The sequence below is a fragment of the Simochromis diagramma genome, unplaced genomic scaffold (genome assembly GCF_900408965.1).
Source record: "Simochromis diagramma unplaced genomic scaffold, fSimDia1.1 OVJJ01000031.1, whole genome shotgun sequence".
NCBI classification, from domain to species: domain Eukaryota; kingdom Metazoa; phylum Chordata; class Actinopteri; order Cichliformes; family Cichlidae; genus Simochromis; species Simochromis diagramma.
Genome location: NW_024386983.1, coordinates 2,734,519 through 2,753,037, shown reverse-complemented (window position 1 = coordinate 2,753,037; position 18,519 = coordinate 2,734,519). Strand labels below are relative to the sequence as shown.

The 18,519-nt window shown below is 40.6% G+C and overlaps 1 protein-coding gene, 1 long non-coding RNA gene and 4 other non-coding genes across 7 annotated transcripts in view; 5 read left to right on the top strand and 1 right to left on the bottom strand.

Annotated features, from left to right (window-relative positions):
• Window positions 1-448: 448 nt before the first annotated feature.
• Window positions 449-5,828, bottom strand: LOC120738470 (V-set and transmembrane domain-containing protein 5). Of its 2 annotated transcripts, none has more exons than XM_040039740.1 (4): window positions 5,446-5,828; window positions 2,681-3,007; window positions 1,949-2,092; window positions 449-492 (listed from the first exon to the last, which is right to left on the bottom strand). In XM_040039740.1, exons 1-4 carry the CDS (start codon window positions 5,519-5,521, stop codon window positions 455-457), a joined length of 585 nt encoding a protein of 194 aa, XP_039895674.1. In that variant the 5' UTR covers window positions 5,522-5,828; the 3' UTR covers window positions 449-454. The 2 variants fall into 2 exon arrangements, with proteins under 2 accessions (XP_039895674.1, XP_039895673.1); XM_040039739.1 differs by lacking the exon at window positions 449-492 and adding an exon at window positions 1,364-1,875.
• Window positions 5,829-7,377: 1,549 nt separating this feature from the next.
• Window positions 7,378-18,519, top strand: part of LOC120738471 — an 18,732-nt gene continuing 7,590 nt past the window's right edge. Inside the window, exon 1 of the long non-coding RNA XR_005696985.1 lies at window positions 7,378-7,669. This is a non-coding gene — a long non-coding RNA (uncharacterized LOC120738471). The remainder of the gene's footprint in view (window positions 7,670-18,519) is intronic.
• LOC120738502 lies at window positions 8,794-8,984 on the top strand. The gene has a single exon (XR_005696995.1). It is a non-coding gene; the product is annotated as a U2 spliceosomal RNA (small nuclear RNA).
• On the top strand, window positions 11,995-12,158 carry LOC120738498. The gene has a single exon (XR_005696991.1). It is a non-coding gene; the product is annotated as a U1 spliceosomal RNA (small nuclear RNA).
• On the top strand, window positions 15,606-15,769 carry LOC120738497. The gene has a single exon (XR_005696990.1). It is a non-coding gene; the product is annotated as a U1 spliceosomal RNA (small nuclear RNA).
• Window positions 17,098-17,261, top strand: LOC120738527. Its single transcript, XR_005697015.1, has one exon. It is a non-coding gene; the product is annotated as a U1 spliceosomal RNA (small nuclear RNA).

Sequence of the window (18,519 nt, the reverse complement as noted above, 5' to 3'; positions counted from 1 at the left end):
CTTTCTGATTTGCTGAGCCTGTATCATCAAGGCCTCAGCTGAAACTATCACCAGCCTGCAGCACACAAAAGCGAAACTCGTTTTTTGTTATCATGAAATAATCTGATTTAATTGCTTATTAATGAAACCAGCCCAGTTTAACCCTTGGTCATGAGTAAAATAAAGTCACACAGTTTCTTTGCTTAGAGAATAAATACAAGATTTATTGTGTTCCTGTATCATCGGTGGTATATTCACATTCACTCATTCAGTGACAGTCATCTGTAAATATCAATATCAGTACAAAATATCAACACAGTGCAGGTGTTCATAACTGACTGGTCATGCTTTGAGCTGTAAGTAACTAGAGTATATAAAGAGGACAGTTTGATGTACAAAACATTCCACCTTCAAAAGTATGTCCTCATGTTGTATCACTGACAGCTTTGATTGGCCATTTCAGGTGAGTCATCACTCAGACGTTCATTATCTGCAGCTCAGTCACATCGTTTTCTGCAAAAAAAAAAGGGATTAAAGTGTCAATACATGATTAAGACAACAAACGAAGCTATAATAGGTCTTCACAGACCTTTGCACTCAAACACGCCCTTACTGTGATACAATGATAGAGTCAAACCATAGTCAAGCATCACACCCTTCAACCTATATTTATTCTCCACACAATCATGCAGTGGTAAGAAGAACACATTTTAACTGTAGATAAAACAACACGCTCACAAACGTGTTTATGTGGAAAATTGTCTTCTTTATTATTTCACCCATTACCTAAAAAAGCAGCCACACTTCAGACACTGTATCAGGTTTTATTTGCCTCCTATATGAAACCAGTTTGTAACTTATTTAGTAGTAGTCTTCAGGAATAGTTCTCCTATGGCTATTCTTTGGATTTGGCTGCTTCGTGTTCTGTTCTCTCTGAAGATGATCCCACACTGCTTCAATAATATGGCGTCAGGACTCTGAGGAGGCCAGTCCATGACTGATGGTGTTCCACTGTGTGTTTTTCTATCCAGGTGTGCATTTACTGTGCTAGCAGTGTGTTTGGGATCATTGTCATGCTGAAAAATTAAGCTGCTGTAAGTTTCCAGATGGTATAGCACAGGGGTAGGCAACTCCAGGCCTCGAGTGCCGGTGTCCTGCAGGTTTTAGATCGCACCCTGGGTTAACACACCTGAATCAAATGATTAGTTCATTACCAGGCCTCTGGAGAACTTCAAGAAATGCTGAGGAGTCATTTAGCCCATTAAATCAGCTGTGATGGATCATGGACACATCTAAAACCTCCAGGACACCGGCACTCGAGGCCTGGAGTTGCCTACCCCTGGTATAGCATGATGGATCAGAATCTGATGGCACTCTTTCTGTGTTCAAAATGTCTGCCCCAAACTTCTGCATGACAGAACTTTATGACTAAACCTGCACCAAGTGTTCATCCTCAGCACCAGGGAGAGTTTTGGGGAAACTGGCCTGCAAATGTGCCCTGAAATCCCTGAAAGCAGCAGGTCTGCCATGGACTACCTGTTAAACTGCATGTAGTTCAGACTATGCCTGTTTAGTGCAGACAATAAAGTATTGCATGAATGTGTATAAAGGTGTCCTGTAGTGTTTCCATTATCATTGCCACAAAAATGTAATAAATTCTGTAAAACACTGGATATTTGCAGGAGAAACAGACACACAAATCTTTTTATCTTTTTGTTTTTATTTGTTTTGGTTACATAGTTGTCCTCCATGTAGAGTGACCTATTTTGGTTATGAAGGTTTTCAGCACGTATCCATACAAGAAATCAGGGAAGAATATGTTTGAGCAATCCAAAATCTTCTGAATGGGTATTCACAAGACATTTCCAAGTTGCAAATCTGTTTTTCTGGCATCACCTGAATGCACAATCATTGACACCATTAGAGGATATTCACTGAGATGGATTCTGCTGTTTACACATGGCTTTACCTGGCATCTCTCTCCTGCGCTTGCATGCCATTATCTTCTTGTAGGCCTTGTCCAGGAGCCACATGGTGAGCATAAGAAGGCCGGCCAAGCAGGCCAGGGCCAAAAAAGAGACAGTAAGGTACTGAAGGTCCTCATACAGAACCTCTGTAGGACAGAAACACAGGAGCCACATCTTATTTACTGCAAACTCAACTGCAAATAGGGCTGATCTGTTTATTAAAGATACTTTTTCATCATGTTCACTTGTTAAAAAAAAGACTTCCCCTCTTTGGTCAATCCATATGTTCTTCCTTCCTGCATTCATTCCTCCCTAAAATTATCACAGCACATGTGCCATTCTTCATTCTTCATTTTCATAGTTTGTTTGCTTTAGAGTTACTCTGTCTGGTGTGGAAAACGGTTCTGAGCCTGCCTCTAATAACCACAGACGCCATGTTTGGGAAATCTGGGCAGGGCGTTTGTCGTCTTTAAATCCAAACAACTGTTACCACAATGCCAGTCAGACTACGTCAAACTGAAGCCGAGGGCTTTTGTTGATGCTCTAATCACGATTAGTGCCGCTTTTTTAAATCCTGTGAAGAAATTCTTTGTACAGGTATGACAGAAGTGCTGTTAATTACCTTAAGCTTTAAAAACTGAGCTGTTCTGCCAGGACTGTTTCTTTCTTTTATGCTCTTTTTCCCTCGTTGTGTGTTAGTTTTCTGTTTTGTTTTTTAATGTAAAGACTCTCACCATTTACTTTTAGGACGAAACCAAAATCCTTGCTGCTCCCAGTTGATTCTGTGACGGTGACCACGTAAAATCCACCATCCTGCAGCCGCAGGTCTGACAGGCCCATCGAACCGTTGTCATAGGCCTGCACTCGGCTGCTGTAGTCCTCCGTTATGTTGGTGTACCCCCCCGGCTGCCAGGCCCCTATCGTCCGGCTCACCAATCCTGACATAAAAGTCCATTGTATGTTTGGGATCCCGCTACAGGTGAAATTCACTGAGAAGATCACATCGTCCTGCACTGAGCGGATCAGGCTCCTCTGAGGAGAGTATATGGAGATGGCTCCAGCTAAACAAACACATGAACATACATGCATACATTAGTCTGTATTCTCTGGGTTATTCTAGAATCAGCTGAATGTAAGCAAGTCAAAGGGAAATTCTGCTTTGCATCAGAAGAAAATTAACACAGCAGCAAATTGCAAAAAGAGCCTCAGTGATCCAGACTCTCCTAAAGTCCTAAAGTTGTTTGAGTAAAGTGGTACTTCCAAACTATTATACAGGACGTGAACACCAATGTTGTTTCTTCCTTCAACAGCCATAAGCTGCGTTCACAGGTGTTAACATGTGGTTAAATTACAACATGTTGAACTGATTCTGGTATCAAAATACATGTAAAGGGAGACCTTTCCTGTGCTATAACTTGTTTTATCCAGCCACCTATCCTGCAAGGTGCTACGACCTTTAAAAGTTTACCCAAAATGCATTTTTTTTTTAACTTTTCTCGAATTAATGATCAGAAAACAGATCAAACATCCAGGACACCAATACATGTGTCATAACATGGCAGAGAGAGGACCCAAGCATCGGGCACGTAGGCAGATTCAAATGATAATGAGCCTTTACTTGGCTGAGACAGGACTACATACTGGGCAATACCTGGGGATTCGAAAGTCAATACATACAGGAAGTAAGAAGTGGAAACAAGACACATGAGAAAAGTGTCTATCAAAGTAAAACAAGAAATAAACACACAAACAACAGTACTCAGAATAAACAGGATCATAGAGACAGACGACTCAGCTGGAGGAACAAACACTAACATGACAACTGAACCAGAGCCCAATGATATCACTTCACAAAATCTAAAGTCAGAGTTACTAGAAGCAGAATTCATAGAAAACACTAGAGTACAGATGAAAACAGCTCAAAACTGCAAGAGCATGACAAATATTTCTGTTACTCTTTAGCTTTAGAATTAAATGAATGTGGCTCATACCGTGTACATTCTAACATACCATAATAGACCCATTTCTGTAATATACTCACATATCTATATTATTGCTAATATATATTGTAATATATCTATATCACTAAAACACTTCTGGATGGATGCAAACTGCATTTCGTTGCCCTGTACCTGTGCATGTGCAATGACAATAAAGTTGAATTCTATTCTATTCTATTCTATTCTATTCTATTCTATTCTATTCTCTGCTGTTGAAAGTAAGACATATGTCACGATATCTTATGTTAAGGTGGTTATGAAAAAGAAACAAAAGCAAGATCTTGGCTTTAGATTACAATGTTCCAACCTTTGTATTTCAACAGACTGTAACTCAAAAAATATTCAAACTATGAGGATAACATTTTTATCATTAGATATACGGATGTTATTTTAAAGAGAAATCTGTTGATTCTCAGTGGTGGGGGGAGAGACTTGAGTCACAGTGATAGCAATTAGAGTAGAAACATGCTGGTGTGTGACACAATCAAGCGCCATAAAAAGGAATCATTCCACCATGACACGGTTAGCTGCTGTTCCTGACAAACACTGTGGCATGTCTCCTGCTCTGCCTCTGCTCTGTCTGATCCCCCACCCCCATCCTCTTTTCCCCAGAGGATTAAAACTAGTCAAACTAGCTGGGAGGTATCAGAATGAATATAAGAGGCAGTGTGTTTAGGCCAAGCTTTAATGCATATTTTCACATGCGTGTCAGGGAGAGATCTGGTTCTGCTGGTGGTGTGTTTGTTTAATGAAGCACGGGTAAAGAATTTAAAATGAAAAATACTAGCGCTGACTGAGAAGCAAGTCAGTATGGGAGATATCTTTTTGTCTGGGCTCCCCCCCCCAAAAAAAACCTTTTACCAACAAACCCCGACTGACTCTTTCCTTATTTTTCTGTTAAGAAATCACATAAATGTCTTCTTTTGACTGTTTCCTGCACCCTGGTTCGCTTTTAATTTTGCTACTTTTGTTTTGTGTTTCCTGAGATTTGGTTTAGATTCAGATTTTTTTTGGAAACAACACTTCTGGGCACTCGGATGTTATTTCTAGGATCGTTATGTCGGTGGGACACAGCTTTATAGGTTCTGAAGCCTTGAGCGGTTGCAGTTTTATAGTTCAGATAAGGTACTTTGCAATCTTCAGCGTTCTGACTGTCACGTGGTTGCAGACACGATACAGCCAGAGAAAGAGAGAGTGGGCTCATCGTGTTATAGAGCGGGGGCTTGACCCCTCGGGACCTCAACAATAGAAACAGATCAGACGCTACGTAATAAAATCCCTATCATGCTTCAGCACGGTTTCATGGCTACATGCCTGAGCTCTGCTTAGATAATATTAGGGAATATTGACCTTTTTACTTCCCACTTCTGCCATGATCGCCTATATTTACTTTCTACTGACAGGACCGAAACTTCATCCAACATTTCAAGTGTTAAACAAACATAGGTAGGTCGTACCACAAAGATAAAGCAGCAGAATTAGGAATGTGTTGAGCTTACCTAGGTGGCACATATATAACATGATGCTGAGAAAAACAGCAACATCTTGTATTTCCCAGAGCCTGAAATGCCACATTAGGATTCCAGACCCATCTGTCGAACTGCTGCAGAAGAAGCTTCCCGGGTTTATTTTACATTTTGTAGCATTCTCCTCGCCTTTCACCTTTTCCCATGGTTTCTTCTTCTTCTGTTTGTCTTCCTGGAGTTTCTGAGAGTTGTTCTTCTATTGCTTTCCTTCTGCTTTTCAGGAATGCAAAAGCTTCCCTCCTCTCTCTCAAGACTGTGTTGGATTTGACTTCATATCTGCGCAAGTCACTGCCAGCCAGCCCACACCTATCAGACAGGTTGAGCCGGAGATTACTGAGCAAACATGTAGTCCTTGTGTGGCAGTGCTCTCTCGCACACTCACACACAACTGAAGGCTGAAAGCCGTTGAGCAGTATATTCTAATTTACCTATTGCAACCACTTACTTGTCTATCTGCAGACACACTGTCACAAAATGAAAGTGGGGCAGGTGGAAGCAAGTAGCGACACACCTGGCAAAACATGTCAAACAGGAAGTACTGTATTCACATGTATGCACCTAAAAACACAAACACACAGTGACAGTCAAATGAAACTTCCCTTTAGGAGGCACATTAAAGCTGACTGTCTGTAGGTAACCCAGGTCTTATTTCTCGCTGTTACTTAGTTTATAATCATTTTAGACTCTAAGGGTGTTTTTTTTAATGAATTTATGCGCTTACCAAGACCAGTGTTAGACAAGGCTGCACCAAAGCACACAATAAAAATCCAACATATATAAATGAAAGGAATATTAAAAACAAAACAAAAGAACAAGTTGGATACCAATTTAAACCCATACAAGACTGAGTTACAACATCAAAATTAAATAAAATAAAACAAACATTTGGCTCCAAGGTCGAGAATAAATTACATTAACCCAAGAATAAAATTTCAAAAGTAGGAAATAAAATACAGTGTGGCCACGTAGACATGTATCAGTTTAGTGATAATATAATTATATTGCTGATATTTATATATAAATTATAATGATTTATAAAAACTACTTGCAAACCAATTTACAAGTAAAGCCCATGTGATACTCAATTGCAACACTGCAATAAAATAAAAGACTCCTCCATTCCCTAGTTAAGAATGAATAAAAATAAATAAAAATAAAATGTACAGTATGATTAAAGATAAACTAAATACCCATTGTTACAAAATGTGACGTAACACATAAGTAACAAAGAAAGCACTGGCATCAAACATGTTACATCATAGAATAACAAACAAAAAACACTCAGAGTATTTGTACATGGATGAACAGAGAGTTGGTTGTAGCTCAGTTAAATGGATGGCATCCGTTAAAGCATGAGGTGCTCTGTGAATAATTCCATTACCATAAAAGCCAGAACACTTGGTAGATTTATGGTTAGAGATGAATGAAGTTAAAGAAATAAGCTTCAAAATCCTAAATGAGATATAATAAGGTCTTACTTGGGTGTGAGTGACTGTGTATTGTGTGGGAATAATGTATTTGTTTTTGTGAATTACTGCAGTCTGCCTCGAACAATATTTGCAGCTCACTACAAAACAAGAAATCTGAATTAAAATAAAAAGATCAGATCAGATATACTTTGTTAATATTAATACTAATACTACAACAACTAATGTTACTGATAATTATAATAACAGTACCTCCAGCAACAACAGTAATCACTATAATAAATAAAAATAATACTGATTGTAAAATAAGAGCCGTGCATAACATACAAAAAACAAATGTTAAACTTAAAGAGCACGTGACTAATCAAATTTAGAGCATGACTTTGTTTTAATGTGAAATAAATTTAATACACATAAATTCGTACGTGTTAAAATGAAACCATTCGTAAACTGATGGTTGAAGGAGTGTAACCTCCAGCTGTAGGAGTCTTTCTTTACTCAGTTTTTGTAAGTGGGACCCTTTTTATTTCCGTGGCAAAGACTATCATTAATTATTTTTTCATTTTATTTATTTATTTATTTATTTTTATTATTTTCTGTGTCTACAATTTATTTTTGTATTTTCGCATGTCCGTTAATTGATTTATTAATTAAAAACCAAAAAGTTCCGGTTACTAGCGTCCAAGCTCACGACCTCTGCGCATGTTCGAACTTCACGTGCTCGCGCTTTTGCACATGAGAAACCCTTGAAGCTCTGAAGGTGACTTCTGGTAAGTTCATTTTTACTAAGTGGCATTTTGTTTATCTAATCCGACGTTGCTGTTATGTTCTGATAAAAGTTACCAAGCGGTAAATTTCGGTCGTGCATTTCTTTTCTTCGACCAAATTTCTGTGTGACGCAGCATGAATGTCGGGATTAGCTAAAATAGCGAGCTAGCGTGCCTAAATTAAGCCGTTCTGAGTTTGTAATAAAACTTCTAATTTTTGTATTTTTGGTGAATTAATACGTGTCCCCACATGAAATTGCTCCAAGTGCGCTAAAGGTATATTTACTTATTATTACTTTGTTTTTTTTCCGTCCCCTAATCACCTTTCACAGCGATTTCGCCATGTCGCTTCTACGTGTACCACGGTGCCCGTGCTCACGTGCATTGTAGCAGTCACGAACTGAGTGGACGCTTTTATAAGTTGTCAGTTTGATTTGACACAGCTGTGTGAAAGTGGAGGAGTTGAGATAAAGTTAATTTAACCCTAACATGTGTTTTTTTGTTAAATCTGTGGACACTTTTATGGAGGGTCTGTGCTCGTGTTATTTGTTAATTCACTCTGCCTTATTTTACAAACTGTACACGTAAAAAAAAAGTGACCGGAGTTTACCCTTTATCTGTAGTCAGACCTATTCGCCGTCACCTGCTGATTTAACCTGCAAATTTCTTTGCTGGGTGTTTGATTTGGGGCATGAATAGTGCAATTAACCCTCCGCGCCACCAGAGGCCGCTAGTGAAGCACCGTGTATTCTGACTTGAATCATTAAATCAATAATTTACATAAGCAGATGGGCTTATTCCGTTTTGTTAAGTTAAAATAACACTCACTTGGCGTATTGGGTCTAAGTTGCGGCGTTAATGTGCTTAAAATGCAGTTTATTTCTTGTTTTGCGCTTTCGTTTTCCATTGGAGTGACGCGTACCACGTGTACCGGAAGGCAAGATATTATTTATTTGCGAACGTTAGTCGACATAAATAAAACGGGATTCAACATAACACTGGTTATACCTAATCTGATGACCTTATGGCTACCGTTTTATGTCTTGAAATAAAAAGCATTTTTTCCGAACCGTGAGTCAGGGAGAGGGTGCGGGGAGTGACTCCGTCTGCTCCGACGTATTCCCGGTATCGCTTCTCGGCCTTTTGGCTAAGATCAAGTGTAGTATCTGTTCTTATCAGTTTAATATCTGATACGTCCCCTACCCGGGGACCATATATTAAATTGATTTTTGGAACAGGGAGATGGAATAGGGGCTTGCTCCGTCCACTCCACGCATCGACCTGGTATTGCAGTATCTCCAGGAACGGTGCACCCCCCTAAACATGTGGAAAAACAGTGAAAGTTTGTCTAGGTGGTCACAGCACCAGAGTAACTGAGACCCCTTACAGTTTCTTGTGGCTGATCACCAATTTGGAATATTAGCTTATTATTATATTAAGTTGCAACACACCAACAATGCAAACACATAGTTGCTGCAGACAAAGCAGCACACACGCACACTCTTCCATCTACAGTGGGAAACAAAACCACATCTACATTTATTGTCTTTAAGTCTTCTATTGATCATTTTCCAATATCCTTTTCTATATATTGGCACATTTATTTCAGTAGAAACAGAAAGCAGCTTGTGATTTAGAGCTATTTCTCATATTTTGTAGGCTTTGTAATATATTATATTATTTAATTAGTTCAGTCTGTTACTGTTATCCTCTTGGAGCAACTGTAACCCACACAATTTCCTTAAGGATTATTAAAGTATTCTGATTAGAGAAGAAAAAGGTGCAGTGCTGGTGGGTAATATTTTTATTTTGCTTGCAGTAAATATTTTTATTTTATTTAACCTTCATTTATACAGCTAGTTCCAGTGAGACTAAATATCTTATTTACAGTAGTCCAGTCTGCTTCTTAACCATCTATTATTTTCTCAAGTAGAACCTGGGTCGTCTTTATGTGTTTCACTGAATGTGCCTGAGAGAGAAAATGTTAAACCCTAGTACGTGTCTGCCTGTGTCCAGTGACGTATAACAATCTCTTGCTATGAAAACTGTTCTGTTGTTCATGAAATAAGTGGCTGTGTCACCCAGCAGCTCTCTGTGGGCTGTGGGTTTGGTCTTTATGTATATGTTTATTATCCGAAGCGCTTTTCTCTTAAAATCGGCTCATTCCTTGGTAAATCTGACTATGACTATATCAGCTGCATCTATTGGGTTATTTTGGTAATAGATTGATCTATTGATGTTTTTTTTTTTTTTTACCCATCAATTGTTTCATTTTTCTAAAAAGACCCCCAAACCTTTTGTATTTAGGTGACATCTGAAGTTTTAATTTTTTAAAGAAAATATTTTCTTAACTGCCAAAATATATAAATGCGCTCAAGTAAAGTCAAAGCCAAATAAAGTAAGATAAATATGCAATCTAAAATAAGATATAAAAAATGAATCTTTACTGTCTTCGTGGAAGGCTTTGAGATTTGTTCATGCGTCTGCTTGTTTAAGTGTGCAGTGAATTTCTGTCTGTAAGCCTTTAAAGGAGAATGTGGTGCCTGCAATGCAGCGATGCGAGTATATCAGCAGTCTGAAGTTTGCCTTTGATGCAAAGTTTTTATGCTGCTGCAAACAAGATGTTATGATGGTGTAGACATTAATTAATATTAATAATAATTTAGTGTCCAACGTAACGTCACTGTTGCTGTGGTGATGTCAGTGCTTCTTTTCAAAACTGGGCCCTGTGTTTGCTTAATATTGTCAGACTTTTTATTCACACGCTGCTCCTAAATCCCTTTGTATCGCAGGTCTGCTTTTAGTCGCAAATGCAGGTGAAATGCATGCGTTTACATCCTTGAACACATCGGCAGGCTACAGAGCTGGGCATTAAATGAAGCAGCGAAGCAAAGACTGTGTTGAGGATTGTTTATAATCCAATTTTTCAAAATACTTGATGAATCGCTGCAGCCCTATTTCTCTGTAAGAAGTGTAATTCTTGCAAAATGCATGCATTGAAGTAACATTTAAAGTAAGAAAAGGCTTCGGCTCTTCTGTAATAGGTTTTGTATTTGATTTTGGATCTGGACAGTTACTGAGGGTCGCCTGTGAGACGAGGGAGAATAGTAGGAAATATTGATCCAGCTATCACCCCCTCATCGTCTTGTTTCCTGTCACTGCAAAAGTGGACAGGAATGCTGCTCTGCAGAATGTCCGATGTAGTTCCAGATATCTGGCTGATAGCAGCATCTCATCTTGACCATTTGGTGCCATTTGCTTTTCTCTGCAGCTGTCGTGTATTTCACCAAGCATGACATTTATATTTGTTAGTTCAGGTGTACCACATACTTCTCTTCCACTGGCTGGGATGTCCTCTCTAAGAAGGAGACGCATACTTCTGCAGTCATGGCAGTCCAGGCTTTGTTATGTGCAGAAGGGCCTAAACTCAACTCCAGCTGCAGCATTTGTTCTTGGTCCCTGTGAGCTGCAGGGAGCTCATGCGGTGGACTCGTCCTTAATCTGTGTTTTCTGATAGGTCAGTCGATCTTGTCTTTCTCACTGTTATCACTGGTCAAGGTGAACATTCAGGGTACGGCAAACTTACAACCCAGAGAGGAAATGCCCAAAGTATGTGACTGGCTGCAGACTTTTAAAAATGGAATCGCATTGAGTAATCAGATGGCAAGAGCGAGCGTCAGCCAATTAGAAATTGAATGCAGACAGATGTGAATGAATCTCCAATAAAAGCAGTGACAGGTTCAAATACTTTTGTTTGACCTATTGAGTCAAACAATGAGAGTCAAATATTGAGAGGAGTCTGAAGCTGCAGAATGTAGTTTGAAATCATTATTAAAGTGAGTGTTCCTGCTCCGGGACAGTAGGGGGCAGCAGCAGGAGGAGAGTGAACTGTTCAGCAGCACATAACAAAGGAACAGGAAGTGGTTGTGCTGTTAGCAGAAAATGTGTGTGTTTTATGCGTTTTTTCCTTTTTTCTAAACATCAGACGTGAATCAAACAGTTTTCAGCTGCAGTTTGATTCAACTTGGAGTTACTTGAACTTCCTGTTGGTTTGTTGGTGGATTTAAGGAGGTTAAATTGATTAACTATTGTGATCTTTCAGTTAGCTTTTGTTGTGCAGATGCAGCAATGCATGATGGGAAAGACTCCCTGTATATTTTAAACTCAATAACCTGATGTGGCTCTGTTGGAAGCTCCTTCCTGTGTATATAAATAGTGTGTAGTCCCAGCCTCCTGCCTCCTGTTTGTGTTGATTGTGAGATTGTGAGCACCGTGAGTGTGCAGGGTTTGTGTGTGAAAGAGTCCCCCATGTGTGAGGTGAACAACTCATACTTACCTGGCAGGGGAGATACCATGATCAAGAAGGTGGTTCACCCAGGGCGAGGCTCAGCCATTGCACTCCGGTTGTGCTGACCCCTGCGAATTCCCCAAATGTGGGAATCTCGACTGCATAATTTCTGGTAGTGGGGGACTGCGTTCGCGCTCTCCCCTGATCATATGTTCAAAGGAAATAGGAAAAACAAAAACAGATGGTGATTATCAAGTCTCTGAAAGCTCTGTTATTAGAGAAAAGGTTACTGAATGAATGAAGACTTTGTAGTAAAGTACTACAGTAAACAGGACTTTCTGTTGTTCAGTATAATCTTCCCACAGTATAAAGTTCCCACTAATCTCCACTAGAGGCTGATAGAGTTCTGTTAGGTGGTGTGTGGTTTGTCTCTGGACTGGAGGGAAGTGTTCACACTTTGTGCTTGTCACTACCCGATCCGTACAACGCATGTGCGAAAGGCCACTACTTCCGCTCAAAGCATTTTACGATAGTTACGGTCAGAGTATCTGTTAAGATGTTAGCAATGATAAGTATCTCTTAAAATGTTTGCAGTAATGAAACATTTCAATATAATGTAGACAAAAAAAACGAAAAAGAACAATAGTCACAGTTCAGGGGATCAGATCTACCCGATCCCCCTACCTCTGTACCGCGCATGTGCAGATGGTCTCTGCTTCTGTTTCGTTTAATTCCAGTTTACTCCCCAGCAGTGTTGCCAATAGGGCTGCCACGATTAGTCGACTAGTCACGATTACGTCGACTATCAAAATCGTCGAAGACTGGTTTAATAGTCGACGCGTCGTTTGAAGCTTTCTAAGATCCCAAAAGACGCAGGAATAAGTAGCAGGGTTTAAGAGTGTAATAACGGAGTGAAACAGAAGATGGCAGCACTGCATGTACAAGGATGCCAGCTGTCGTTAAACCCCGAAGAAGAAGAAGAAGAAGCTGTGTCCCAGAATTCATAGCGCAGCCCTGCTCAGTTTCCAACAATGGCGGCAGCTAGTTGGTTTTAATATTACTCTTATTATTTTTTCTGGGTCACAAAATAAACGTTTAACATATTTTCAGGCGAGACTGTAACTGTGTAAACCTCAAATATCTGCTCAGTTTATCAGGACACCACATATTTTCAAAAGCGCTCCGACGTTTTCGGAGACGTCTGTTACCCACTAGCTCGATAGCTAGCCGGGGGCAAGGCTCATTAGAGCCGTGAGAACACCGGACTCCCGGCAAATCGTTTTCAAACCCACCGCCGTCTTTCACTACTCAGGTTAAATATATATAGGTCACTTAGATAACTTAAAACTGTTATTTTATTTGTTCCTGAGTAAATCGGTTTGGCTGAGATTAAAGTTATAGTTTTTACACAGCTGAATAAACGTCAAGCAGACAGCTGATTATCAGAAGTGTGAGATGCTCGAGAATATACTCCGGTGTCCTGTTATAGTTTAGATAGCAAGGAGTTTATTAAACTTCACCGAAAAAATCTGCAAATTTAATTAAAATTTAATAAACTATCGTCTGTCTTTTTAGTTAGCACCTTAAACACTTAAAGCTGTAAGCTAATGATAGTTATATAAGAGCAGATGCTGCTGGTGCAATAAGCTGTATGTTTTACGTCCAATGGATGATGATCTGATTAGTCGACTAATCGCAAAAATAATCGGTGACCAGTCGACTATCAAAATAATCGTTTGTGGCAGCCCTAAGTCTGATTATGACAGAAACTCATCTTATTCCTTCTTTGCTGTTGTTTGCACACAAAGAAGCTCTTAGAATATGTGTGTGCAATAGAGATTGAAAATGTGACGTCACTCAGGGGTAAAACCGCAAAGAATTCTGGGAACTCGTGGCAAGCGGTACTAGCGCACGCAGGCTTTCAATTGAAATCAGTTATACAGCGATAAAAAGAAACACAAAAAATGTCAAGAAGCCGTTGTATTATTAACTGCAATAGCCGGTCGCATGACAGCCACGGGAAGCCGACGGGTAAAGAGATCGGTTGTTATCGGATTACGTCGTTGAAGAGAAATTGTTCGAGCCATGTTTCCGAAGTAACACAGAGGCGACTGGATTGCAGCCATTCAAAGACAAAATATAACGTCCCAGAACACTCCAGCTCACAGGTTAGTCTGCTCCAAGCATTCCCACAAAGGTCAGTCTGCTGTTGTAGTTAATGCGTCATTTTTTTTAACATAATTGGTGATATAGGTTACAAGCAAGTCTGGCGCTGAACAGAAATTGTCGCGCTATGCTCCTTTATTTATTGTGTTTATTGTGCATAAATAGTAAATTGTCCTGACACAATATTGCGTTTCGCTTCTGTTATTATGGTACATTGACAAAAACATATACTTTTATTCACAGGGTAAAACAGTTGTTTTGTATCACTAATTGCCCAGTACGATTACAGCATACAATATTATTGTCACTGCTACATTTCTGTAACGCCTACCAGAAATTATTTCCACTACTAATTAATTACCGTTGAGCTCAAAGGTCTTATTAAAAAACGGTTAATGAATGTGTATTTATGACGACGATTTGTGAGACTGGTAAACTTATGATACGTACGATGGTCTTTACTTTCTACACGGTGCATTTCAAGGTCCTGCACCCATCTGTCGGTAAACTGTACCTGGGCTTGTTCCAGTGACCGGAAGTTACTAAACTTCACGAGTGTATGCACTCACTCCAAGAACCGTATAATTATAAATATGAGCGTGGTGAAAGTTGGGCAGCACACTAACGTATTTTGTCCCTCTGTGTGCTCGTAAGGGTCTGACCCTTTCACTGGTTTGATTTTTTTCCTCGTATCTTTTGTTTGACTTTTCATCAAGTCTGTCTTTGTACGGACCGGCATTGTTCTCCTTCGTTTTGTACATACCTTTTTGGGGGGCAAAGAAAAAGCAAGAATTTATTGGAACCGAAGAATGAACGTTTTGCGGTGCTGCAAATGCTCGCATTTGATGCAGGTACTTGGATTGTTTTGCCACGAGTTCCCGGCATGCAATGCGCGAAAGTCACATGGTCTGTCAATCTCTATAAACAGTGTTGTTCCTACTCCGGGACAGTAGGGGGCAGCAGCAGGAGGAGAGTGAACTGTTCAGCAGCACATAACAAAGGAACAGGAAGTGGTTGTGCTGTTAGCAGAAAACGTGTGTGCTTTATGCGTTTTTTTTTCCTTTTTTCTAAACATCAGACGTGAATCAAACAGTTTTCAGCTGCAGTTTGATTCAACTTGGAGTTACTTGAACTTCCTGTTGGTTTGTTGGTGGATTTAAGGAGGTTAAATGGATGAAAAAAGTTGATCTTTCAGTTAGCTTTTGTTGTGCAGATGCAGCAATGCATGATGGGAAAGACTCTCCGTATTTTATTAAAACGAAATAACCTGATCAAAGGAGCTTGACTACGATGACCTGGATGACTGAGAACCTTCACAGACGAAATAACCTGATGTGGCTCTGTTGGAAGCTCCTTCCTGTGTATATAAATAGTGTGTAGTCCCAGCCTCCTGCCTCCTGTTTGTGTTGATTTTGAGATTGTGAGCACCGTGAGTGTGCAGGGTTTGTGTGTGAAAGAGTCCCCCATGTGTGAGGTGAACAACTCATACTTACCTGGCAGGGGAGATACCATGATCAAGAAGGTGGTTCACCCAGGGCGAGGCTCAGCCATTGCACTCCGGTTGTGCTGACCCCTGCGAATTCCCCAAATGTGGGAATCTCGACTGCATAATTTCTGGTAGTGGGGGACTGCGTTCGCGCTCTCCCCTGATCACATGTTCAAAGAAAACCGAGGAAACAGATACTGAGGCAGTGTCCTGCGTTTATTAAGACTAAGAAGTCTCCGTTGTTGTGTTATTTGAGGAAGATGTTAGTGAAAGCTTTGTGCTGCACAGTCTTTTCACTGAAGTCCTTTGTGCACTGTGGAGCACACTGTCACCTCCCGAGTGTTCATCCACTTAACAAACAGCAGCTTCTTTTCTAATCCAGGGCAGCTCGTCCCTCTCAGTCGTGTTAGGAAAGTCATTTTTGTCCATGTGCAGAAAGACGGCCTGTTTTTTTCCCTTTTCTTTCCTCTAATGGTTCCACAGCAGCCAGCATGTGTGTTATGCAGATTGTGGAAGAGGGCAGGGCTGGTAGAACAGTTAGCCAAAGTGTAGCCACCACCGAGAAAAGAAAATGGTTTAAAGATCTATGACAGACGAGCAGCTCAGACCATAACTTATGTTGACCTCACTCTTTCCTGTGTACACAAAAAACTGTCACGTGTGACCCGGTGCCCAATCAGCTCGAACAAACCGTTTGTATTCACACTTTGTGGGCTTGTCCCTCATATACGACTTCATGCCACTGGTAGCCTTACATGCCACCATCCTCTAATCTGTGCAGATGTTTCTACAAGGCTGAAATGAGCTTTGCAGGCAGTGAAATTTGATCATAGAGTGGATGTTCAGTCTGATTATGACAGAAACTCATCTTATTCCTTCTTTGCTGTTTTTTTTACACACAAGGAAGCTCTTAGAATATGTGTGTGCAATAAACAGTGTTGTTCCTACTCCGGGACAGTAGGGGGCAGCAGCAGGAGGAGAGTGAACTGTTCAGCAGCACATAACAAAGGAACAGGAAGTGGTTGTGCTGTTAGCAGAAAACGTGTGTGCTTTATGCGTTTTTTTCCTTTTTTCTAAACATCAGACGTGAATCAAACAGTTTTCAGCTGCAGTTTGATTTAACTTGGAGTTACTTGAACTTCCTGTTGGTTTGTTGGTGGATTTAAGGAGGTTAAATGGATGAAAAATGTTGATCTTTCAGTTAGCTTTTGTTGTGCAGATGCAGCAATGCATGATGGGAAAGACTCCCCGTATTTTATTAAAACGAAATAACCTGATCAAAGGAGCTTGACTACGATGACCTGGATGACTGAGAACCTTCACAGACGAAATAACCTGATGTGGCTCTGTTGGAAGCTCCTTCCTGTGTATATAAATAGTGTGTAGTCCCAGCCTCCTGCCTCCTGTTTGTGTTGATTGTGAGATTGTGAGCACCGTGAGTGTGCAGGGTTTGTGTGTGAAAGAGTCCCCCATGTGTGAGGTGAACAATTCATACTTACCTGGCAGGGGAGATACCATGATCAAGAAGGTGGTTCACCCAGGGCGAGGCTCAGCCATTGCACTCCGGTTGTGCTGACCCCTGCGAATTCCCCAAATGTGGGAATCTCGACTGCATAATTTCTGGTAGTGGGGGACTGCGTTCGCGCTCTCCCCTGATCACATGTGCAAAGGAAACAGAGGAAGCCGATACTGAGGCAGTGTCCTGCTGTTTATTAAGGCTCAGAAATCTCTGTTGTTGTGTTATTTGAGGAAGATGTTAGTAAAAGCTTTGTGCTGCACAGTCTTTTCACTGAAGTCCTTTGTGCACTGTGGAGCACACTGTCACCTCCTGAGTGTTCATCCACTTAACAAACAGCAGCTTCTTTTCTAATCCAGGGCAGCTCGTCCCTCTCAGTCGTGTTAGGAAAGTCATTTTTGTCCATGTGCAGAAAGACAGCCTGTTTTTTTTCCCCCTTTTCTTTCCTCTAATGGTTCCACAGCAGCCAGCATGTGTGTTATGCAGATTGTGGAAGAGGGCAGGGCTGGTAGAACAGTTAGCCAAAGTGTAGCCACCACCGAGCAAAGAAAATGGTTTAAAGATCTATGACAGACGAGCAGCTCAGACCATAACTTATGTTGACCTCACTCTTTCCTGTGTACACAAAAAACTGTCATGTGTGACCCGGTGCCCAATCAGCTCGAACAAACCGTTTGTATTCACACTTTGTGGGCTTGTCCCTCATATACGACTTCATGCCACTGGTAGCCTTACATGCCACCATCCTCTAATCTGTGCAGATGTTTCTACAAGGCTGGAAATGAGCTTTGCAGGCAGTGAAATGTGATGATAGAGTGGATGTTCAGTCTGATTATGACAGAAACTCATCTTATTCCTTCTTTGCTGTTGTTTGAACACAAGGAAGCTCTTAGAATATGAGAGCTTCCTTGTGTGTGCAATAAACAGTGTTGTTCCTACTCCGGGACAGTAGGGGGCAGCAGCAGGAGGAGAGTGAACTGTTCAGCAGCACATAACAAAGGAACAGGAAGTGGTTGTGCTGTTAGCAGAAAACGTGTGTGCTTTATGCGTTTTTTTTTCCTTTTTTCTAAACATCAGACGTGAATCAAACAGTTTTCAGCTGCAGTTTGATTTAACTTGGAGTTACTTGAACTTCCTGATGGTTTGTTGGTGGATTTAAGGAGGTTAAATGGATGAAAAATGTTGATCTTTCAGTTAGCTTTTGTTGTGCAGATGCAGCAATGCATGATGGGAAAGACTCTCCGTATTTTATTAAAACGAAATAACCTGATCAAAGGAGCTTGACTACGATGACCTGGATGACTGAGAACCTTCACAGACGAAATAACCTGATGTGGCTCTGTTGGAAGCTCCTTCCTGTGTATATAAATAGTGTGTAGTCCCAGCCTCCTGCCTCC